Source organism: Myotis nattereri (assembly GCF_964212035.1).
Source record: "Myotis nattereri genome assembly, chromosome: 3".
Classification (NCBI taxonomy): domain Eukaryota; kingdom Metazoa; phylum Chordata; class Mammalia; order Chiroptera; family Vespertilionidae; genus Myotis; species Myotis nattereri.
Genome location: NC_138077.1, coordinates 152,672,351 through 152,698,527, shown reverse-complemented (window position 1 = coordinate 152,698,527; position 26,177 = coordinate 152,672,351). Strand labels below are relative to the sequence as shown.

At 40.1% G+C, this 26,177-nt stretch overlaps 1 protein-coding gene across 2 annotated transcripts in view; it reads right to left on the bottom strand.

Moving 5' to 3' along the window:
* The window catches only part of ZNHIT6 (zinc finger HIT-type containing 6), a 58,994-nt gene extending 40,268 nt beyond the window's left edge, over positions 1-18,726 (bottom strand). For both annotated transcript variants that reach the window (XM_081088511.1, XM_081088510.1), the window contains exons 1-5: positions 17,921-18,726; positions 16,753-16,818; positions 16,288-16,394; positions 16,117-16,202; positions 7,534-7,637 (exon numbers count right to left, since the gene is read on the bottom strand). In XM_081088511.1, the coding sequence (XP_080944637.1) occupies positions 7,534-7,637; positions 16,117-16,202; positions 16,288-16,394; positions 16,753-16,818; positions 17,921-18,546 (989 nt within the window). In that variant the 5' untranslated portion in view covers positions 18,547-18,726. The remainder of the gene's footprint in view (positions 1-7,533; positions 7,638-16,116; positions 16,203-16,287; positions 16,395-16,752; positions 16,819-17,920) is intronic.
* Positions 18,727-26,177: the final 7,451 nt, after the last annotated feature.

Sequence of the window (26,177 nt, the reverse complement as noted above, 5' to 3'; positions counted from 1 at the left end):
TTTGACAAATATTACCAAATTACCTTTTATACTATTGACTAGTAATTTATACTCTCAAAGAGAGTGGAAGAGGAAAAAGCCTGGCTAACACAAACCTTCATTATATATTATTAATATAGTAGAGGCCCAGCGCACAGATTCATGTACAGGTGGGGTCCCTCGGCCTGGCCTGTGGGGATCAGGACGAAACCGGCTCTCCGACATCCCCTGAGGGGTCCTGGATTGAGAGAGGTCACAGGCCAGGCCAAAGGACCCCACCAATGGACGATTGGGGCTGGAGAGGGACCGTGGGAGGGCTCCAGGACATGTCTGGCCTGTCTCACCTAGTCCCGATGGGCCAGATCTCAGAAACAAGCTAACCTACCAGTCGGAGCATCTGGCCCCTGGTGGTCAGTGTGAGTCATAGTGACTGGTCAAACGGTCAAACAGTCAGACACTTAGCATATTAGGCTTTTATTATATAGGATGTTTATAGCCAAATATATATGTGTGTGTATGCATTTATTCTTATCCTTTGCCCATTTTCTTTTCTTTTTTAAAATATATACATATATATACATACATACATACATACATACATACATACATACATCCTTAGCACTGCTGCGGAGATGGGAGAGGTTCCCGCCACTGTGTTCACTGTGGAGTGCACTGACCACCAGGGGGCAGCTCCTGCATTGAGCATCTGCCCTCTGGTGGTTATTGTGCATCATAGTGACCGGTCATTCTGCCGTTAGGTTGATTTGCGTATTAGTCTTTTATGCCTGTGGGATCAGGCCGAAACCAGCTCTCCAACATCCCCCGAGGGACCCCAGATTGTGAGAGGGCACAGGCCAGGCCAAAGGACCCCACCAGTGCATGATTGGGGCCAGGGAGGGACATGGGAGGTTGGCTAGCTGGGGAGGGACTGCGGGAGGGCTCCAGGGCATGTGCAGCCCATCTTGCTCAGTCCCAAATGGACGGACCCAAGCAGCAAGCTAACCTACCGGTTGGAGCGTCTGCCCCCTGGTGGTCGGTGCACGTCATAGTGACTGGTCGACTGTCTGCCCCCTGGTGGTCAGTGCACATCATAGCAGGTGGTTGAGCGGCCTTAGCATATCATTAACATATTACACTTTGATTGGTTGAATGGACAACCAGACACTTAGCATATTAGGCTTTTACTATATAGGATTATTGATTCAGAGAGGAAGGGAGAGGGAAAGATAGAAACATCAATGGTGAGAGAGAATCACTGACCAGCTCCCTCCTGAGCCTGCAACCCGGGCATGTGCCCTTGACTGGAATTGAATCTGGGACCCTTCAGTCTGCAGTCTGATGCTCTATCCACTGAGCTAAACCAGCTAGGGCGAAATACATTTTTATTGATTTCAGAGAGGGAGAGGGAAATAGAGATAGAAACATCAATGATGAGAATCATTGATCAGCTGCTTCCTGTATGCCCCACATTGGGGATTGAGCCCCCACCCAAGGCATGTGCCCTAACCGGGATTTGAACTGTGACCTCCTGGTTCATAGGTTGATGCTCAGCCACTGAGCCACATGGCCGGGCTCCTTTGCCCCTTTTCTTTATTAAGTTGCTAGCTTTTTTCTTATTAATGCATAAGCATTTTTTGTCATATATGTTAAAGATTTCCTTTTTTTGTTCAGTTAGTCTTTTGAATTTATTATGGTTTTTGCCATATATTTTTAAAAAATTATATGTAAATTTTGAGTGTTTTGTTTTTATTTTATAGTTTTGGATGGGATGTTTCATATCTTCAAGATTATGAACATATTCCACCATATTAAAAATTTCATTTTAAGTTTTTGAGCCACCTGGAAGTTCTAGTAAAAGATCCAGCTTTTTCCATCAAATGGCAAGCTAACAGTCTCAAACTCATTTATGGAATAAGTAATTATCTGTATTAATTTGAAATGCTATCTTGACTATGTAATACAGGACCAAATATCCGTGTTTATTTTCTACAATCTAAGATAACTGTAGATTCCTCTGTCAACACCACAAAACTATTAAAATTTCATAAATTTTAATGAGTCCATCCTCATTACTCTTCTTTCTGTTTTTTCTTGGTCTTCTCCCATGTTTATTCTTCAAAATGAACTTCAGTCATTTTATCATAAACTCTTTCCTTCTCAAAAAAAAAAATAAATCCGAAATCAAGAACAAAAATCTCATTAGTATTTTGATTAGGATCATATCAGATTTAAAGATCATTAATTTTAAAAATGAATGTTATTTCTAAAATATTGAATCTCCCAAAAACAAGATAGTTTTATCCATTTGTTAAAATATTTTAAGTCATTCAGTAGACTTTCAGTTTTCTTCATAAATATCCTTCAACTTTCTTTCAACAGGTTTTGATTAGAATCGGGTAAAAGTGAACATAAGGAATTATCTCTGAAAGAGTCACTATTTTATAGAAGTAGTTTGGGATCTGCTCCAAAATAAGCAGGGAAGCCTTCTATTGGACACCACTTCTGCATCAAGCTCTTCTTTTTAATAGAGAATGTCAGTCCTGCTTTGGCTCAATTCTTCTTTCTTTTTTTTTAGATATCAGATAGAGGAAGAAAGAGATAGAAACATCGATTGGGTGCCTCCTGCACTCCCCCTACTAAAGATCGAGCTCGAAACCCGGACATGTGCCCTGACCAGGAATTAAATGGGTGACCGTCCCACTGAGCTACACAAACTAGGCTCAATTATTCTTAACATAAATATCCCTTAACTTTTTGTTTTTTGTGAAAGTTACCCATTCTGGTGCTCCTACAAATTCATCAGTCTTCTAAAATTCAATGCTATTAAATACTACATTTTTTATCTCACAGACTGATTGTTATTACATCCCACTTTGACTACAAAATGAAAATTACAGTTCCTATTCTTAAAAAAATTCACGTCACATAATTTTTTATGTAACTTTAGGAAATTCAGAGTGATACTGGTCATAAATACCCGAGTTAGAATGAACCTATGTTTCTAAGGTACCTAGTGTGTTTGCTGCTACATAACTGGCTGACAGTTCTACAAAGGTAATTAGTCACACTTAATATAGGGGTATTTAAATATTTTTAAAACCATTTTTCTTTTGAAATAATTTCAGACTTTATAGAAAGCTACCCAAAAGAAATCTTCACCCACATTGTTCAAAAGTTACTATTTGAATATTTGATTTTCAAGAAGTTAAATATGAGTTTTTGACTACAAACTAAGGACCAAGTTAATACCTAGGGAATAATAATAATAATAATCTTAGAGTAGTATCAAATCTGATATCAACAATTCCACAATCCCAAATCTCAGAAACTCAAAAGTTTCCTTTCCCCTCCTTTTCCCTTCCTTTCCTTTTCTTTCTTTTCCTCCCTCCCTCCCTTCCTTTTCTTCCTTTTTAAAATATTTTTTAAATTGATTTTTACAGAGAGAGAAAGGGAGAGTAATAGGAAGATAGAAACATCAATGAGAGAGGAACATCACTGATCAGCTACCTCCTGCATGCCCCACTGGGATCGAGCCTGCAATCTGGGCATGTGCCCTGACCAAGAATCGAACTGGTGACCTCCTGGTTCCCGGGTTGACGCTCAACCGCTGAACCACAATAGCCAAGCTCAAAGTTTATTCTTAACTACTTGTGTAGTAAAACCTGGCTGAGTCCATTTAGTTATTATTTACCCATTATAATATGAACAGTTGCAGGTTTCACTGCAGAAATAGTACTGATTATGCAATGCTACCGTAAACCTCCTAGGAGTGAATATTATATAGTAAACTAGAGGCCTGTTGCATGAAAAGATTCGTGCAAGAGGCTTTCCCTTCCCCTGGCTGCCGGCACCGGTTTTCCTCTGGCACCCGGGACCCAGGCCTTTGCTCCGGCCGGAGCCATCTTCAAGCCTTCGCTGCTCTGGCTGGAGCTGCCTTCAAGCCTTCGCTGCCCCGCCTGGCTGCCCCGGCCGGGTCGCACACAGGACACCCACCGCCCCGGGTCTCAGATAGCAGGCCTGGATGGTGGCAGGGCAGGCAGGATGGCGCTGTCCCACCCTGCCTGCATTATGGAAATTAGCCGCCATCTTTGTTGGCAGTTAATTTGCATATCATGCTGATTAGCCCATGGGAGGCGTAGCAAAGGTACGGTCAATTACCATGTTTGTCTATTATTACATAGGATGTAATACAGTAAACTATATCCCCAGGATTTCAGATAAGGAAATATATACCTTTAATTGTCACTGTATATTATTTACTAAGTGTCAGGTACTACAGTATTATTTCATTCAATTCTCTCAAAAACCCAGTAAATTTGATCTTATGCAAGATCACCTAATGTGCCAAATAGTAGAGGCAATATTTAAATGCAGGTTTATCTGAGTCAAAGCCTTAACCACTTTTGAAAGTTGAAGAAATCATTGAAAATGAGTTTCTTCAAAACATAAGAGAGAACAGAGGTGAAAAAATTATTTTAAAAAATTTAGTATTTGCTGCTTAACTCCTTCCAACAAATAACATTATCATCATCTATAACCTTGGTCATTTTCATATGTATAGCTGAGAAAACACAAGTATCCCAAAGAAGGTACTTCTAAGTGGGGTTTTTCCCCTCTACCCTTAAAGTATAGGACTTTCATTATTTATCTTGTTACTTATATACCACCTTTTAGCAATCAAAATTTTCCATAATCCTGATTTTGCCATGCTTTAAGTTCAGTAAGTATGTCTTCTGTATTCATCTAAATAAGTGCTTCTCAAATAAGGGTGATTTTGCCCCTCTTCTGTGCCCCCACCTCAGGGGACACCTGGCAATGTTTGGAGATGTTTTTTGTTGTCACAACAAAGGGCGCGAGCGCACGTGTGTGTGTGTGTGTGTGTGTGTGTATGTTTGTGGGTTTTTGCTACCAAGATCTGGGTAGAGGCCATGGATACTGCTAAACATCCCAAAATGCAGAAGACAGGCCTTCCACAATAAAGAATTCTCTGGCTCAAAACATCAACAGTGCCAAGATTTGTATTACTGATGAAAACGCTGAACAAGAATGAACAAAATATTGAGATTAAAGAGATTACCAAGATGATTAATGAGTAGTAAATATTCCTTAAGTTGGGAACTCCTGCTAATACTTTATTATTCATCCAACATCTGAAGTCAGACATTTTAAAATTCAGTTAGTAGAAAAATCATTTTCATTTAAAAATATAACAGGTCATTTAACAATGAACAAATGGAAAAATTCTGTCACACAGATTAAAATTTTTTCCCCCCACTGAACTGACTCCCAAAATTATTTTACAAATGATAAATCATCTTAACTTAGCAGACTGCATTAAAGTCTGTTACAATTAAATTTTAAGATATCACTCTGAAACTTGTGAACAAATATTCCATATCTCAGTAACAATTAAATGAAATAAAATTAAAACAAAATATTATTTTAACCTTTAAAATGGGTAAAAAAAATTTGTTTTTAATACTCACTTGAGGATAGTTTTCCCATTGATTTTTAAGAGAGAGTGTGGAAGGGAGGGAGGAAGAAGGAAGGGAGAAAGAGAGAAAAAGAGAGAGAAACATTGGTTGCCTCCCACACACACCCCAACCAGGCCTGGGATCCAACGCTTCAACCACTGAGCCAAACTGGCCAGGGTATTAAAAGTGTTTTTAAAAAGAGACAACTCAGTAACTCAGTACTAGTAAGATATTTACACAGATATTCTCATATAGTACTACCAACAGAAATAAAAACTGGTTTAACCCTAACTTACTGCTAGCCCCACTTTATAGATGAGGAAATTGAGGAACAAGTCAACTAGGTGCATTAACTTAAGGTCACATAGCTAGGAAAGGCTGATGAGAGAAATTTGAACTCAGGCAGACTGGTCTAGTTTGTGCTCTTAACCACTCCAATTTTTCTATCTCTGTGTTTTACAGACTTTTTTTTTTTTTTTTTTTTTACAATTATTTAACATGTATCAAAAACGGAAGGCAAAATTAAAGGATAAACAGACTGATGAAAACGTTCAAATGTATGTAACAGAGCAAGAAGAGACATAAATAGGCGCATCTGAAAAGAAATACAAATTTAAGAGATCAGCCTCTCTAACAATCAGATAGACAAAAACAATTTAAATATTCAATTAAAGTACAATACAACTAAGATATGTACTCTGATACTATTTTTGATGAAGGTACAAAGTGGTACATTTTTAGGGAAAACAACTTGGAGTCTCTTTAAAAAGTTTAAACCCATGTAGTCTCTGACCCAGTAATTATGCTTTCTAGGAACTAATCAATCCTACAGAAAAAGTCACATAAGCACCCAAAATAATCTATTCAATGATATTTATTACAACATTATTTGTAACAATTACAAACTAGAAATAAGCTAAATGTGCATGAATATGGGAATAATTAAATTATTATACAGTAGTCATAGTTGGAACAGACAACTTAAAAATAATGAGGCAGATTTGCATTAACAAGAAAAGCAGTCTGTATCAGCCATGGGCAAACTACGGCCCATAAAACTAAAAAAAAAAAAAGACCGTACCCTTTTATGTAATGATGTTTAGTTTGAATTTATATTAGTTCACACAAACACTCCATCCATGCTTTTGTTCCAGCCCTCCGGTCCAGTTTAAGAACCCATTGTGGCCCTCGAGTCAAAAAGTTTGCCCACCCCTGGTCTATACTATATTTACAAAAGGAAAAAGATTACCTGGAGAAAAATAAAAAGTGTGCGCCTTTATTTTTGTGAATGCACAAACCAGTCACCTTAAATTTCAAACAAATTATGCCAATTTCCAGACATTTTAGTTTCAAAATGTACAAAGGAATCATCTCACATTTAATAAATAGAAGGCATTACTTTACTTCTGGAAGCCAACCAGGAAAAAGGAAAACCACCTTTACAAATATTTATGACTTGAAACATACAAAAAAAAAATAAAACATGTTGAAAATGCAGAAGGTTAAATAATAATCTGATGGTCTGTCTTTTAAATTTATGGAGTAGTAAAGTTGGAAGGAATCTTAGATTTTACTTAGTACAACCCCTACATCTTACAGATGAGGCCTAGAAAAAGGAAGTAATTTGTACAAGTTCTTACACATACTAAGAGACTGAAGAAGGGACTGAGTTTTTTTTGTTTTTACTCTAAATCCAGAATCTTGACTTTTGAAAGGTATTACCCAATAATTTAGTGGGCTACTTACAATATCCTGAAATCCTTACAGTACTCTGTACTATTGGGGCCTTTTTGATCTAGCACTTTCAGAAAGCAGCAAACTAATCTCTGTTGTATTACCTGTATTCACATTCACTGCAGAGTAAAAGTTTCCCAAGTTTTTTTCTTTCTCATCACTGGCTCTCAAATGAAATCTTGTTTCTAAATGCTTATTTTCAATTTGTATAGTCATCTTTTCATAGACCAATAACAAACAGCTCACAGACCACACTACTGGTACCTCTATATCAAACTAAACCTTAAAAAATGTTCCTGATAAAATCAGAACACCAGATAGACTAAGGAAGAAGTTAGAAACTTACTTCTTATCGAAAAATGTTGAATTTTCTTTCCTCTTGGTGAACCCATTGGGTAGAAGTTTTAAGTTAATACCTTGCCTTCGAGCACGATTTTTTATAAAGCACATCTAACAACAACAAATAAAGACAAATTAATTTTAAAATTCCTTAAATTTCAAAAGTGAATAAAATAACGTTTAAAATATAAGAGTTAAGATTTATTGAATGCTTATATTTTACCAACTGTGCTAAGCAATACTGTTGTTTAATACTCACAATACTATGAGGTAGGTACTACCATTATCCCCATTTTAGCAGTGAGAATTCATAAGATGCCAACATTATACAACTTTTTTTTTTTAAAAAAAAGCCACACATTTTATTTTTTAATTCTCATCCAAGGACATTTTTCCATTTCCATTGATTTTTTTAGAGTGGAAGAGAGAGGGAAAGACAGAGAGAAATAGCAGATGTGAGAGAAACACATCCATTGGTTGCCTCTTGCACATGTCTGACCAGGGGCCGGGGCAAGGAGGAGCCTGCAACCATGGTATGTGTCCTTGATTGGAATCAAACTCGGGACCCTTTGGTCCACAGGCCGACACTGTATCCACGGAACCAAACTGGCTAGGGCTATACAACTATTTCTGAGAGAGCCTGTATTCAAATCCAGGTCTGTGTAATTCCAGAGCCTGTGCTTTTACCCATACACTCTATAAGCCAAGAGAAGGATTAAAAAAAAAAAGAAAAAAAAGACATTTGACAAACATAGGTGTTACCTATATAGTTCTTTCTCTTTTACTCATTTTTTGTTGTTAATCCTCACCTGATTAGATAAAGTGATTTGGTAAACACGGTAGTGGGAAACACTCAATAGGTATACCAAAAAAAATTGTTTTAATGAGGATAGTTTAATGGACCTGTGGGATAACATCAAGGGTAACAACATTCACATCATAGACATACCAGAAGGAAAAGAGAGAGCAAGGGATTAAAAACCTATTAGATGAAATAATGGATGAAAAATTCTCTATCTTGACAAAGGAAATAGACATATAAGTACAGGAAGTGCAGACAGTCCCAAACAAGACCAAATCAAAGAGGCCCACACCAAGAAACATCATAATTAAAATCCAAAAGGCTAAAGGAAAAAAAAAAATCTTAAAGGCAGCAAGAGAAAAGCAATTAGTTACCTAAAAAGGAGCTCCCATAAGACTGTCAGCTGATTTCTCAACAGAAACTTTGCAGGCCAAAAGACACTGGCACAAAATATTCAAAGTAACGAAAAGCAAGGATTTACAACCAATATTACTCTACCCAGCAAGGTAATAATTTAAAATGGAAAGAGATAAAGAGCTTCCCAGATTAAAAAAAAAGCTAAATGAGTTCATCACCGCGAAACCATACAACAAAACAAATTTTAAAGGGACTTCTTTAAGAAGAAAAAGATTTTAGCCGAAACCAGTGGATAGAGCGTCGGCCTGTGGACTGAAAGGTCCCAGGTTCGATTCCGGTCAGGGGCATGTACCTTGGTTGCGGGCACATTCCCAGTGGGAGATGTGCAGGAGGCAGCTAATTGATGTTTCTCTCTCATCGATGTTTCTAACTCTCTCTCTCCCTTCCACTCTGTAAAAAAATCAATAAAATATATTTTAAAAAATTATTAAAAAAAGAAAAAAGAAAAAGATTTTAAAAAATGAGTAATAAAATTATGGTAATATATACCTATCAATAATTAACTTTAAATGTAAATGGTTACATGCTTTAATCAAAAGACATGAGGTGGCTGAATGGATAAGAAAAAAAAAACTATACATATGCTGCCTGCAGAGACCCACTTCAGATCAAAAGACACAAAAACTGAAAGTAAAGGAATGGAAAATAATATCTCATGCAAATGGAAACAAACAAAGAAAAAAAGCTGGGGGAGCAATAGTTCTGTCAGACAAAATAGACTTTAAAACAAAAGGCCATATATAACAAGAGACCAAGAAGGGCCCAGCAATGTCACTTCTGGGTATTTAACCAAAGAAAGCCAAAATACTAATTTGAAAAGACAAATACATCCCTATATTCACTGCAACATTTATAATAACCAAGATATGGAAGCAACCTAAGTGTCCATCAATTGACAACTGGTAAAGAAGCTGTGGTGCATATATACAATGAAATATTACTCAGCCATAAAAGAGTGAAATCTTGCCATTTGTGACAACATGTGTGGACCTAGAGGGTATTATGCTAAGTTATATAAGTTAGAGAAAGACAAATACCATATGATTTCAAACATATGTGTAATCTGAAAAAACAAAATAAACAAACAAAAAAACAGAAACAAACTTACAGATACAGAGAACAAACTGTTGGTTGCGAGGTGGGAGGGGGTGTTGGGGAGCTGGGTGATAAAGATGAAGGGATTAAGTACAAATTGGCAGTTACAAAATGGTCATGGGAGGTAAAGTACAGCATAGGAAATATAATAAAAAACACTGTAATAAGTATATAACTATGTTGTCAGGGGGTGCTAGACTTATCAGGGGGATCACTTCATAAATTATATAAAAGTCTAACCACTATGCTGTACATCTGAAACTAATATAATATTGACTGTCACCTGGAATTAAAAAATAAGAAATATTTTAAAAAATAAAGCCAAATATATAGGCAATTTTATCAAAATGTAAATGAACTTAGTGATTCAGTTAAAAGTTACAGTTGTCAGACTATAGAAGACCAATTATATGGTACTTAGAAAAGACATAACCAGAACATAAGGATACTATAGTAAAAGTAAGGGAAAAAAAATCACACTATGCAAATACCAAGCAAAGGACTGTTTCCTGAGATATACATCTAATAATTTAGCATTCAAGTACTAACTGAACCATAAGGGGAAACAAACAAATCCTTTTGATTTTATCTATTGGGAAATGTTAACCTACCTCTCTCTGGAACTGATAAAAAAAAATCTGTATTGTTATAAACAATTAGAACAACATAACTAATAAATCTAACCTAATATATAGACTATATAGATTAGGAATATATAGACTATATATTCAGCAATTGCAGAATACTTTTTATTTTTCAAGCAAACAGAACACTATAAAACATACCCACATGCTGGGCCATAAACACAGGTCTTAAATGGACAAATTCTTAGAAAAATGTAATCCATTAACAATGACTCAAAAAGAGAGAAAACCTGACCAGTCCCATAAATAATAAAGAACATACCTCATTGGCTCAAACTCTAAGCACATATTAGTTCATTAATAAATTTTACCAAATTCCCAAGAAAGAAATAATTCTAGTAATTAAGTTCAATAATCCAATGAATCAAAAAACAAAATGAAAACATTCCCAAATAATTTTATGAAACTAGAATCATATAGATATGGAAACCTAAGGAAATACTAAAATGAAAAATTAGAGGTCAATCTTACTCATGAACAGAAATACAAAATTAATGAATGAATAATGTGTACACACACATATAAGACAACTGAATGCTGCAAAGTATAAAAGCATGCTTTGTTAAGATAATAACACCTTGTAAGTTTAGCTTAAAATAGAAAACCAAATAAAGGTTTATGAAAAAGTCTCTTAGCAAAGTAGAAATTCTTTATGTAAATATAAAATTATTCTACAAAATATAAGAGCAAACATCATGTTAAAATCTTGAAAGTTTTTTCTTTATGGTCAGGAGTTACAAAACAACGATGTACAGAACAGTTAACATAGTGGGCCTGAGACTGTTATCCTTAAAAGGTTCTGCTTATAAGGTTGACCATTGGCTGGTGTCTGGGAATTTGACTTATTAGTAAACTAGAGGCCTGGTGCACGAAATTCGTGAAGGGGGGTGGGGAGTGGGGGTGTCCCTCAGCCTGGCCTGTGTTCTCTCGCAATCCGGTACCCCTTGGGTAGGGTCTCTAGGCCTGCCCAGCAATCAGGGCCTATCGGGGCTTTCCTTCCCCCAGCTGCCGGCCCCGCACCTGTTGCTGCCACTGCTTGCCATCTGTGCGGCGCTGCCCCCCCTCCCCCGGTCACCTCCCTCTGTGGGCGACAGGTGTAAGGTGTGATTGCTTGGCTGGCCTGGGCCTCCCACTGCGGGGCGATCACTGATTGGCCCCATACACCCACCCCAGTGTCGCTGTCCGGCGGCCAGGGCCTCCCTCTGTGGGGTGATCAATTGCGGGGTCCCCAGATCGATCGCCCCACAGAAGGAGGCCCTGCACACCCGCCACAGGGCTGCCAGCCAGGCCTCCCTCTGTGGCTGCGAGCCAGGTTGCCTGGGCCTCCCTCTGCAGGGCGATCGATCATAGGGCTCCGAGATCAATGGCTCTGCAGAGGGCGGCCCTGCCACCCACCGCAGTGCCGCCAGCCGGGTAACCTGGGCCTCCCTCTGCGGGGCGATCATGGGGCGATGGCAGGGACCCCTGACCAATCGCATCACACCCGCCTTGGCTGGCCTGGCACCAGTGAGTGTCATAGCATGGTCGTCCAGAAAGTCATCCAGATGGTCATTCTGCTGTCCAGTCGATTTGCATATTACACTTTTATTATTACAGATAGTTCCCTAAACTGAAATAAAACTTTTCCAAATGATAAAAATGGTTCACTGTGCCGAAACTGTTTGTATAAACAATGTGGATTATTTACTTTCCTTCTGGGAGTCTGGGATTTGGTACAAGCTGGGCAGAGGGTGCTTCTGCAATCAGCTCCCAATAAAAACCTTGCACAGTGAGTCTCTAATGGTGTTCCCTGGTAGACAATACTTCACATGTGTTATCACAGCTCACTGCCAAAAGAATTAACTATGTACTGTGTGACTCCAATGGCAGAGAATTCTTGGAAGCTTGTATTTGAATTACTCCAGACTACCCCAAATGCTTTTTCTTTTTGCTAATTTTACTCTGTACCCTTTCTCTGTAATAATATACCCATGAGTACAACTATATGTAGAGTCTTGTGAATCCTTCTAGCAAAATCCTTCTATCAAGCTAAGGGTAAACTTGGGACTTGCAACATAAATATCTCCTGTCATCACTAGTATCTGACATTGAATTGGAAGTCCTAGCTTTTTCAATAAGGGGAGAGAGAGAGAGAGAGAGAGAGAGAAAAGGAGAGGGAGGGAGAGAGAGAAAGTAGGGAGGGAGGGAGAGTGAAAGAGACAGATCAAAATATTAAGGATAAAAAGAAATTGATGAATTATTTACAGAAAAAAAACCCTAAAGAATTTATAGATAAGGTACTGGGATAGATTATAATATGGTTGCTCACTATAAAATAAATAACAACAAAATCATTCATAAATACCAGCAAAGAGATAATAAAATTAAAATGCTATTTAAATTGGCATGAAAAAGTCGTGCCCAAGAATAAATCTAACAAGAAATGTGCAAGACCCCCACTGAGAAAATTAGAGATATTAAAGAAGGCACAAATAAATGCAGAGATACAACACAACCAGGATTTAAAGATTCAATGCTAAAAAGATGTCTCATCACTCAAGTTAGTCTACAAAATAAATGGAACCCCAATCAAAATGCTCAGGTTGGGGCAAGAAGAACTATAAAACCAACAGGCTGATTTTTCCGATTTATAGAGAATTACAAAGAATACAGCAATACTCTAGAACAGTGGTCGGCAAACTCATTAGTCAACAGAGACAAGTATCAACAGTACAACGATTGAAATTTCTTTTGAGAGCCAAATTTTTTAAACTTAAACTATATAGGTAGGTACATTGTTATTAACTTAATTAGGGTACTCCTAAGGCTTAGGAAGAGCCACACTCAAGGGGCCAAAGAGCCGCATGTGGCTCGCGAGCCGCAGTTTCAATAAAAACAAATAAACAAAAAATTACAACAACAACAACAACAAAAACACACCGCTACAATAACTGGTGTGGATAGACAAGTGGAACAGTTAGCCAGAAACTGACCCAAGCATATATGGATGCTTGATATACGACAAACATGGTCTTGCAGAGCAATAATGAAAAGATGAACTCTTCAATAAATGGTGCTAGAAAAAGTGGATTATCCATATGGAAAATTAAATGGGACCTCCACTCCCCATGTAACACAAAAATTAATTCCAGGTAGTTTACAGATATAAATGTGAGATGCAACACTAAAAGCTTTTAGAAAATAACTATGGGAGAACAACTTTATAACTTCCAGGTAGGTAAGGGTTTCTTTTATAAACACATAAAACTAACTATGAACAAAACATGATAAATTTGACTACATTAACATCAAGAATATTTATTCACCACAAGACACTATTGAGCGAAAAAAACCCAAAAACCAAAGTATGGAATAATATATTTATAGCACAGACAACCAACAACCAGCATCCAAGAAATACAAAGAATTCCTAAAAAACCAGTAAGAAGAAAGCTGATCAATGAAAAGATGAGCAAAAGCCTTAAACAGGCATTCCACAAAAGAGAAAATCCAAATGGCCAATGAAATATTTGAAAGGTGTTCAATCTCATTAGGAATTAGAGAACTGCAAATTAAAAACCACAATAAGATTATGCAGCCATCTAATGGACAAATTTTTTTAAAAATACATTTTTTTTATTGATTTTAGAGAGGAAGAGCGAGGGAAAAAGAGATAGAAACATCAATGATGAGAATCATTGATCGGCTGCTTTCTGCACACCCCAGACTGAGGATCGAGCCCACAACCCAAGTATGTGTTCTGACTGGAATCAAACTCTGATCTCCTGTCACAGGTCGACACTCAACTACTTAGCCACACCAGCTGGGCGACAAAATTTTTAAACTTTGACCACATCAAATATTGGACAGGATGTGACAATAGGGACATTTACACTCTACTGGGAGCTGGTATAACCACTTTGGAAAATGTTTTGGTAACACCTAGTCAAACTGAAGAGATGTACACCCCACAACAAAGCAATTCCACTCCCAGATATAAACCCCAGAAAAACATGTGCACATGCAAACTACAATTCACAAACAAACTGTTCATAGTAGCATTGTTTCTAATTTTTGTCTTTTGTTATTACAGAAAACTCAAAATCTACCAAAAAAAGAATGGATAAATTGTGGTACAGTCTTAAACTAGAAAACTATTCAGAAATAACAATGGATTAGAGAAGGGCACAAGGGGGAGCAGGGAACTTTTGAGAAGCAAGTGAATGTTCTAATTTTAGACTTGAATGGTAATTAGATGGATGTTAACTTTATAATTATTCATTAAACAGTGTATTTCGTTTATGCTTTTTTATGTGCAAGCCATACTTCACAAAAAGAAAAAACTTAAAGAGTAATTTATCTTTTAAGTAGAATTCTAATTAAGCTTAAGGAAAAAAGTTGATGCACGATAATCTTTCTTTCAGATACATGTAATGTCATGTCTGTACTAAAAACACCAATAAAACGTGTTTAAAAGGTATTAAAATTCTGAAACTTCAATATTAAAATAGTGTCTGAAAAAATGAACATAATTCCATGACATGATTTAATATCATTAAAGAATTTCTGGAACAATAGCAGTTGCAAAATATTTCAAATATGTAAGCTTTAATTTTGAATAGTGCTCAATGAATGAAAAAAGGATGAACCCTAGCTGGTGCGCTCAGCTGGTTAGAGCATCATCCCATACACCAACAGGTCTTAGGTTGGATTCCCAGTCAGGACACATACCTAGGTTTTGGGTTTGGTCTTTAGTTGGGGCACGTATGAGAGGCAACAAATCAATGTTTCTCATTTTCTCTCTCTCTTCCTCCCTCTATCTAAAATCCATAAACATATGCTTGGATGAGGATTTTAAAAAAAGGGATGAAAGAGTATGAAAATTATGTGTATTGAAATAGCAAGTCCTATTAGCTATTCCTTTAAATCCAAAATCTAATTGCTTCCTAATAATTCTAATAGCATAGCATTATCATCCCGTATCTGAAGCAACTGCCTTTAAACTGGTCTCGCAGCTTCCAATCTCCCACTCTTACCAGCTAAAGTCCATTTTCCAGACAGCAGTAAGAATGATCTTTCTAAAAGCAAACACTCTCAGAACCTTCCCATGCCTTCTAGTTTCACTCAGAATAAACTAGAACGAAAGTTCAACATTCTCACTTCAGTCGCTTTGCCCTTATTTTAATTCTTCAAACACACCAGCCTTGCTCCTGACTATCTTTACTTTTGTCTCTTCCTGGTATAGTCGTCCTCCAAATGTTCACAAGACTGCCTCTTTCTCATCATTCAGATCACCGCTTAAATGTCATCTCTAAAAGCAGCTTCTCCTGACCCCTGTATCAAAAATAGTACCCTCACAACCTCTTCCCAACAAACAGTATTCTCATTTTCTTTAACCTCCTGTGCCTTCTTTATTTTCCACATGCACTTAATTCCACCTGAAATTAAATATTTTTTTCTACTCAACTTCTGTGTCTCCCCTTACAATACAAGTTCCATGAGGTGAAGGCCTTTGTTTTGGTCAGTGCTGTATCCCTAGTAACTGGAATAGACTTCAGACCATAGTGGCCACCTAATATTTTGTTGAGTGAAAAAAATGAATCTAATTAATTAAAAGGAATTCTAACTGGAAAAGATTAGAAGAAATACTTACATGTTTATTGCTTAATGATCTTTTCAATAAAGCATCTCTGGAAATATGGTCTGCTGTTCTTGCCACATCTTCCAAAAATCGATAATCTAAAAATTTCAAAACAGAAAAATAAACAAACGGCATATAGCAATGGCCAGGAAGCATCAATCTGCTATGCATAAGAAGGCTTACCACTTAGGAGATCCATTTCAGTAAACTGTTGTAATGAAACATAGGCAGTTTTATCTCGAACTCCATTACATGTCAGTTCTGCTTTGTGTTTCTTTACACAGGGCAAACTAAAGAGAAAAGAGGAGGCACTTTTATATTTTGAAGTAACAATGGTACAGAAAGAGATAATAAGGTAGGAAATTATCTATAACAATAAAAGGGTAATATGCTATCGAGACCAGACGTCTTCCGGACATCCTTCCTGACGAAGCTGGGGCCAGAGGGAAGCTAGCCTGGGCCTGGGTGCCTGCAGGTGGCACGAGGGAAGCCAGCCTGGGTCCCGGGTACCTGCGGGCAGCCAGAGGAGGGAAGCCCGGATCCCGGAGGGAAGCCGGTGCCAGCAGCCAGGGGAAGGAAGGCCTACTCTTGCACAAATTTTCATGCATCGGGCCTCTAATATATATATATACACATACACACACATACCTGCAAGAATGCCGCATACAACGTGGACATCTGTACTTGGCTTCTTCTGTACCACAAGTTTCACATCTACAAAGCGCACATGAAACGTAGTACATTATCAATTATTAATTCTACTTATTTGTTTATAAAATTTTAATCTGAGTCAATTACTTATCACAATCAATTTACAGGCATAGTGAATAAAATATATGAAAGTACCTCTGACAAAATACTCAACAGCTGTCAAACATTGTTAGAAAATTCTCTTCTAGGAAACTGTCCCCAAATGACTACATTTACAGTATTGTTAGCGATATGTAACTCAAGAAAATATGTATTAGATTTGTTTAAGAAAATCATCTCACTTTTGACTTCTTTTACTACTATCATCAGAGAAAGAGATGATTCCATGGCATTTTTAACTTGTAATTCCTGGCAATCTCTTAACGATGGTGTGTGTGCTATATCCAGAAGTTCAATCCATGAGTTATGTTTAGATATATTAGAGGCTCACACCCCAGTAAAACTGTGTAAGACTCAGTCCAATTCGGAGAACAGCAGTTGAATCTTTTTCCTCAACTACACACCCAACCTGGAATGGGCATCAGAATAACCTAGGTCTGCTATTACTACCTGTCTTCACCTGCTATTCTAGGACCTGTTGCGTTCTAGATAGTGAGAGTCCCAAGAATCTGATCACTCTTTACTTCCTATGTCACATGACCACACACAACTGGAAAAACAAATAAAAATAACGAATAGTCATGGTATCCTGAGAACACGAAACAACTGGATGCGTTTGAGTGCATTGTTGTATGATTTTAACTTAACCCACTTTGTCACTGTTCGTTTTATTAGCCTTTTCCTCACCTCTATCCCCCCCCTCAAACCAATACCGAGTCAAGGGCACATTAAGTCCAGCCAGAACCTGGTCCAGGGGTTTCTGGTCCCCAGGGTTTCCATCTCCTGACTTGCTCACGGGGCACCACCAACCTCACATATTCTCATTGAATTGGTTATCTGACAAGACCCTCCAGCCCCAATTCCTCGCTCCCCACTCCCGCCACCCGGGTTCCAGGGCCCCAACTTGTGCTTGATTTTCTGCACCTGCTGGTTGTGCAGTTGCCTCCCAACCAGACATCAGAGGACCCCGCAGCTGCATCCCCGCCATGGATTCCCGAAGCCCCACCTTGACATGGCCAGTTTCCGCTTCGAGCCCGCGGGGCAACTTATCGGCGGCTCTTCTTTCACCTTCGTGTCATCCAGCGCTTCTTCCTTCGGGAAATACTTTTCTTCTTTCACACACACCTCATCCATCGCCTCTTCCTTTATGTTCTGAGCAAACACCATCTCTTCCTGTTTTATCTCCAAGTCATCTTTCCTCTCCTCCTTCACTTCTGGCCAGTCCATCGCCTCTTCCTTCACCTTCACCTTCTCTTCCTTTATCTCTGGCCCATCCACCGGCTCCTCTTTCACCACCACACCGCCGTCCGCCTCCCGCTTCACCTCCCAGGCGTCCGGCTTCTCCTCCTTCACCTCAGGCCCGTCCTCCGCCTCCTGCTTTATCCACCGGCCGCCCAGCACACCTTCTTCCATTTCCGACCAGGTCGTATCTTCTAGCTTCACAGCCGTTGGAAACACCCGCATTTCCTCTGCCCTCTGCGCACCCGCTCCTTCTCCATCCCCTATTTTCTCCATTCCTGTCAGCCCCTTCCCCGCCTCCCCCCCGCCGGGTTCGAGCGGCGGCCGCGCCCCCTCCGCTCCGCGCTGGAGACCGCCTCCCGACGTGGCTTCATTTTCAGCAGCAAAATCCATCAGCTCACGAGCCTGGGCCTCCGCTGCCACTCTACCCGTCAAGGTGGCTGCTCCACGCCCGCAGGTAAGACTTACAAGCGAGAAGAACTGCAGAGGCCCACGTGCTACAGCAAGTCACAGGCCGTGAACGCCGACCCGGCGTATTCCTCCAGGCGTCGTAAAGCAACGCTTCTGCGCCACGCCGCTTCACGACACTGAGAGATCTTTACGGCCCTGCGGAGGTCCCGCCCAGATCCTCGGAGAGAATTGGCGTGAGGCCACGCCCCACCGTGGTCCCGCCTGCAGGGCGGGCTTTGCCCAACATTTGCCCTGAAGCGGCCGCCTCCGCCCCACCCTCTGCGCCTGACTACAAACGAGGATCCGGAGAGAAGCCGAACCCTAATCTTGGAATGGGAAGACCCACCCTGATCTGTATGAAGGATTAACTCTAATCTCGTATAAAAATGGGATGCATACGTTACGCCTCAACAAGCTTCAGTTCTTCACCTGTGCACTAGGGATGATGGTATTACAAATCTCTTAGTGTCACTGTGAAGATCAGATGGAATCGTGCGTGGAAATAAGCTAGCAGTGACTGAAACAAACTCAGTATATGGTGGCTCTTATACTGGTAATCCAGATAGGTTTCCTGTAGAACAGAAGGCATAACTTTTATTCTGTCAATCCTTCTTAATAGCCCAAATCGTGGGTTTTGTTAGGTTTTGTTAGCAGGATTCTCTGCATATCTTTTAATTTTATTTTTCCCACCTCTTTATTGTTTCCAGATATTTTCTGGGAGATTTCCCTAATTTCTACCTTACTAATATGTTATTTGATGGTATCCAATCTGTTAGTCAACCCACCCACTAAATTCATTTCAGTTGGTATGTTTTTTCATAACCAGTATCTTCAGCTTTACAATATTCTCTCTTATATCTTTGTAGGTATTTCTTTTACTCGTTTAAAATGTATCACTTTTTTTGTCCATTAATTCTGCTTCTCTAGTACAAATTGTCCAGTGTTCTAACAAATTTTTTTATGAAATTATACTCCTTAGATGCTGTAATATTTTCCCCTGTGATCTCATACTTCTTTGGGAATATCAGCAACCTTAGCTATAATTCATACTTGAAAAGGGAGCATCAAAGCCCAAGTGATTTTTTGTTTGTTTGAGAGAACTGAAGAGGAGAGTGGATGAGCCTTAGGGTAGAAAATCTTTGGTGTTGCAATCTGGGCTCCACTTGTCCCAGTCTGCCCTTCCATGAGGAGAACATGTTACCCCTGCATTTGTCATCCCTTTTCCAAGAGCTACTGCATTCTGTAGCTAGACCCCAGGATGGAAGAAAGAGAATAAAAGAACTGTTCCAAACTAACCTGTATTCATAGCTAGGAGCTTTATTGATGTTACTCTTCCTCCTTGGGCAGGTGCTGGGCTGGTCCGGCTGTTTTCTATGCCCACCTTGAGTTGGGGTAGGCTGTGATCCATCCAGGATAATGTGGATAGAAAGGGCACAATCAGAGATATCTCCTATTCTACCCCTTGCCTCCAACAGTGTCCATCAAAGACTCCAGGCTTTCCTTTTCCCACCACAATGAGACCAAACTCCCTTTCATTTCCTAGGGGTTTCTCAGAACTTCTAAGTTAGGCTTTAAGATCCATCACCTCCTTCTCACTTACATAACATTTCAGATTGTCTTGGGGACTCCAGGAGGGAACAGTATTATTAGTTAAGAATGGGATTCTCTCTGCCGAAACCAGTTTGGCTCAGTGGATAGAGCGTCGGCCTGTGGACTGAAAGGTCCCGGGTTCAATTCTGGTCAAGGGCATGTACCTGGGTTGCGGGCACTTCCCCAGTGGGGGATGTGCAGGAGGCAGCTGATCGATGTTTCTCTCTCATCAATGTTTCTAACTCTCTATCTCTCTCTCTTCCTCTCTGTAAAAAATCAATAAAATATATTAAAAAAAAAAAAAGAATGGGATTCTCCATAGTGAACTTTTAGAAAACAGTAACAGTAATACATTTCTTAAATGATTTAAAGGTTGTTCCAATATCCTCCCCACTGGGCTTCCCATAACATTGCTCATATATTCTCAGGGTGCAAGAGGCTTCCTTATATTCACAATTTGAGGAAATGCAGTACTTCCCACATGCTTGTCCATGGACCCTTGCATCAGCATCACCTGTTACACTTGGTCAAAAACAGATTTCTGGGCTTCTCCTGGAGGTATTGAACCAAAACAGAGTGAGCTGTTGGGAAATATTTTCTTTTTAATTTTAAAATTTTTTATTTTCCCCCTATTTCTATGAGTTTATTTCTTTGTTTAATTGCTTCACCTTTTTCACCCAGCCCTCCAACTGCCTTCAGCCTGTTCTCTCTCTGTATCTATAAGTCTGTTTCTATTTTGTTTGTTAGTCTATTTTGTTCATTAGATTCTGCATATAAATGAGGTCATATGGTACTTGTCTTTCTCTGACTTATTTCCTTAGTTCACTTAGCATAATACTTTCCAGGTGTCACAAAAGGTAAGTTTTTTTTGTTGTTGTTGTTGTTTTTTATGGCTGAGTAGTATTCTGTTGTGTAAATGTACCACAGATTTTTTACCCACTTGACTACTGATGGCCACTTGGGCTGCTTCTATATCTTGGCTATCTATAATAATAACAGTGTAATATACTAATTAGACCGGATGTCCTTCCAGACGACCTTCCACACAAAGCCAGGGCTGTGAGGGAATCCTGGGTCCCGGGTGCCAGAGGGAAGCTGGTGCCAGTAGTTGAAGGAAGGAAGGCTTACTCTTGCACATATTTTGTGCGTTGAGCCTCTAGTTGTAAATAATGCTGCAGTGAACATAGGGGCACATATATTTTTTTGAATTAGTGTTTCAGGTTTAGTTGGGTATATTCCCAGAAATGGAATTGCTGGGTTATAAGGCATTCTATATTTAATTTTTTCAGGTAACTCCATACTGCTTTTCTGCTGGGAAATATTTTTAACAAGTATCTCTGTGTGTACTTCTTATGTACATTCAAGTTATGGGTGAGGGAACAACTGCACTGTCCAATACGACAGCCACTAGCCACAGTGGCTATTGAGCCCTTGACATGTAGTCATCCAAATTGAGACATGCTAGAAGTGTAAAATGCGCACTGGGTTATAAAGTCAGTACAAAGAATATAAAATTTTCATTAATAACATTTTTATATTGATTACATGTTGAAATGATAGTATTTTAGATATATTAGGTTTTGTATAATGCATTATTAAAATTAATTTTAACTGTTTCTATTTACTTTTTAAGTAATACATCTGGCTCACATATTTCTATTTAACAGTGCTATACTAGAAAATGTTATTAAAATTCAAATTTCAATTAGATGGGTTAACATAATGTGAATACTCAAGAATTAGCACTCTAATTTCAAACTATATTACAAAGTTATAGTAACCAAAATGGTATTGTACTGGCACAACAACAGATACATAGATTAATGGAACAGAATAGAGAGCCCAGAAATAAACCCACACCTATGTGGTCAATTAGCCTAAGACAAGGGAAGCAAGAATATAATGGGGTAAAGACAGTCTCTTCAATAAACGGTACTGGGAACACTGTACAGATGCATGCAAAACTGTGAAAATGAACTGGTTTCTTACATCATACACAAAAATAAAGCCAAAATGAATTAAAGACTTAAATGTAAGACCTGAAACCATAAAACTGCTAGAAGAAAACATAGGCAATAAACTCTCTGACATCGATCTTGGAGTTTGTCTCCTGAGGCAAGGGAAACAAAAGAAAAAATAAACAAAATTACATCAAACTAAAGAATTTTTGTCCAGCGAAGGAAATTATCTACAAAACAAAAAGATAACAAACTGAATGGGAGAAGATATTTGCAAATTATGTGTCTAATAAGGGGTTAATATCCAAAATATATAAAGATGACTGGTTGTGTGGCTCAGAGGTTGAGCATCAACCTAGGAACCAAGAGGTCACCAGTTCGATTCCCAGTCAGGGCACATACCTGGGTTGCAGGCTTGATTCCCAGTAGGAGCCATGCAGAAGGCAGCCAATTGACAATGTTCCTTTCTCATCGATGTTCCTGTCTCTTTCCCTCTCCCTCTCCCTTTCTCTCTCTCTCAAAATCAATAAAAACATATTTAAAAATCTATACTAATTAAAGGGTAATATGCTAATTAGACCAGGAGACCTTCTGGACGTCCTTCCGGACAAAGCCATGGTGGCGGGGCAGAGGTAGAGGTGGTTAGGAGCAATCAGGCCAAGAGGGAAAGGCAGTTGGGGGTGATCAGGCTGGCGGGGGGGGGGGGTGTTGAGGGCAAGCAGGCCAGCAGGGGGAGCCAGTTGGGGGAGAACAGGCCGGTAGGTGGGGCAGTTGGGGGGAAGCAGGCCGATGGGGGGGGGGGCAGCTGGGGGTGAGCAGGCCAGCAGGCAGAGTGGTTAGGGGTGATCAGGCAGGCAGGCAGGTGAGTGATCAGGAGTCAGCGGTCCAGATTGCGAGTGGGATGACATCCCCAGAGGGCTCCCAGATTGGAGAGGGTGCAGGCTGGGCTGAGGGACACCCCCCCGTGCACGAATTTCATACACCAGGCCACTAGTCTATAATAATAAAAGCATAATATGCTAATTAGGCCAGCTAGCTGAACAACCTTCTGGATGTCCTTCCAGATGACCTTCCGGATGAAGCCAGGGCTGGAAGGGCCAAGGCAAGTTGCTGCAGCTGCGAGGTCCAAGCACCTTGCATGAATTTTGTGCATTGGGCCTCTAGTATATGTATAAAGAACTTGAACTCAGGACCAAAGAAGAACACACACCCCAAACCAAACAATCTGATTAAAAATTGGCAGAGGACCTGAAGAGACATTTTCCAAAGAAGACATACAAATGGCCAACAGACATATGAAAAGATGCTCAACATCACTATTCATTATTTGATTTGCAGGAAAATGCAAATCAAAACCACAATGAGATATTACCTGATACCTGTCAGAATGGCTATTATCAAAAAGTCAACAAGTAAGTGTTGGCAAGGATGAAGAAAAGTGAGGACCCTCATTTATTCACTGTTGGTTGGATTGTAAATTGGAAAAGCCACTATGGAAACAGGTGGGATGTTCCTAAAAAAAATGAAAAATAGAACCAGCATATGACCCAGCAATTCCACTTCTGGTCATTTATCCAAAGCAAACAAAAACACTAATTCAAAAAGATGTATGCATTTCTATGTTCATTGTAGCATTATTTATACTAGCAAAGATATAGACACAGCCTAGGTATCCATGAATAAATGAATGGATAAATAAGATACACAAACAATGGAATATTATTCAGCAATTAAAAAAGAATGAAATTTTGCCATTTATGAAAACTTAGATATACCTAGAGGGTATTAGCTAAGTGAAATAAGTTAGAAAAAGACAAATACTGTATTTTTTCACTTATATGTGGAATTAAAAAAAACACACAAAAATAAGACAAAGCAAAAACTGACTTATAGATACAGAAAACAAACTGATGGTTGTGAAAAGGGAGAAAAGTACGGGGATATGAAAAAGGTGAAGAGAAATAAGAGGTACAAACTTCTGGTTATAAAATCAATAAGTGCCTAGCCGGTTTGGCTCAGGGGATAGAGCATTGGCCTGCAGACTGAAGGGTCCCAGGTTCAATTCTGGTCAAGAGCACATACTGGGGTTGTGGGTTTGATCTCCAGTAAGGGGTGTGCAGGAGGCAGCTGGTCAATGATTCTCTCTCATTGATGTTTCTATCTCTCTCTTTCCTTTCCTCTCTCTGAAATCAACAAAAAACTATTTTTAAAAAATCAATTAAGTAACAGGGATGTAATATAGGGCACAGGGAATGTAGTCAACAATCCTATCTAATAATAGACAAAGATTCAAATTGACCATACCTTCGCTATGCCCATCATTGGCTAATCAGAACGATATGCAAATTAATCGCCAACAAAGATGGTGGCTAATTTGCATATACTGGCTGGGAGCGAAGACTGCAGACACCATAGAAGGAAGCCAAGCAATGGAGCCCAGGTAGCGGAGATGGGCGGGAGAGAAGCAGCAGAGAAGGGCGGGAGAGAAGTGGCAGAGACGGGCAGGTTAGGAGCGGCAGAGAAGGGTGGGGTAGGAATGGCAGAGACTCAAGCAAAGCCCTATTCTTGCAGAAATTTTCCTGCAAATGGGCCTCTAAGCCTATCTAATAATAGACAAACATGGTAATTACCCATAATTTCGTTACCCTTCCCATTGGCTAATCAGGGCGATATGCAAATTAACTGCCAACCAAGATGGCGGCCGGCAGCCAAGCAGCTGAAACGAACAGAAGGCTTGCTTGCTCCAGTGATGGAGGAAGCCAACATTCCCTGCCTGCCGCTGCCAGCCTCTGAGCTGCAGTCTAAGAAACAATGTTGCAATTATAGAAGCTAAACAAGCTCCAGATACCTGCTTTCAGCCAGCTTCGGCCTCAGAGCTTAGAAGGGCAGTGATGGCAATAATGTTTCAATTATAGAAGCTAAAAAACCCCGAGATACCTGCTTTCAGCCAGCCACAGCCTCAGAGCTGGAGCTGGGCCTCAGAGCTGGAGCTGGCTCTCAGCTCCAGTGACAGCTATAGAAGGTAAATAAATTCCAGAATAAAAACAAAACAAAGCAAAACAAAACAAAACAAAACAAAAAAACAGAAAAAAAGGAGAGGCTGGGAGCTTCAGTTGCCCGCCAGCCTGAAAACAGCCCTCAGCCCCTCACCCAGATTGGCCAAGCACCCCAGTGGGGACCCCCACCCTGAAGGGGGTGTGACCAGCTGCAAACAGCCATCATCCCCTCATCCAGGCTGGCCAGGCACCCAAATGGGACCCCCACACTGATCCGGGACACCCTTCAGGGCAAACCAGCTGGCCCCCACCCTGTGCACCAGGCCTCTATCCTATATAGTAAAAGGGTAATATGCAAACTGACCCTAACAGCAGAAGGACTGAGAATGACTGGTCACTATGACACACACTGACCACCAGGGGGCAGACGCTCAATGCAGGAGCTGCCCTCTGGTGGTCAGGGTGCTCTCACATGGGAGGAGCTCTGCTCAGCCACAAGCCAGGCTGATGGCTGCCAGTACAGTGGTGGTGGGAGCCTCTCCTGCCTCCTCGGCAGCACTAAGGATGTCCGACTGCAGCTTAGGTCTGCTCCCCGCTGGCAAGTGGGCATCCCCCGAGGGCTCCCGGGCTGCCAGAGGGATGTCTGACTGCCAGCTTAATCCCCTGGGGAGTGGGCCTAAGCTAGCAGGTGGTCATCCCCTGAGGGGTTCCAGACTGCGAGAGGGCACAGGCTGGGCTGAGGGATCCCCCCTCCCCCCCAAGTGCACAAATTTTTGTGCACTGGGCCTCTAGTATATATATATAAAACCCTAATATGCAAATAGACCAAACAGCGGAACAACAGGGTGCACTGATCACCCTGATCACCTGATCAGGGCTTGCTGGCCAACCTCCTGGTCCTCTCCCCCTGGCCGGCAGTCCCCAATTGCCCAATGGGGAATGGGGAAGGGGGTGGCAGTGGACGTCGGCAGTGCCAGGCCAAGGCAGGTGTGGGTGGGGGGTGGGGCCAGCTGCTGGCAGCTGGAGGGAA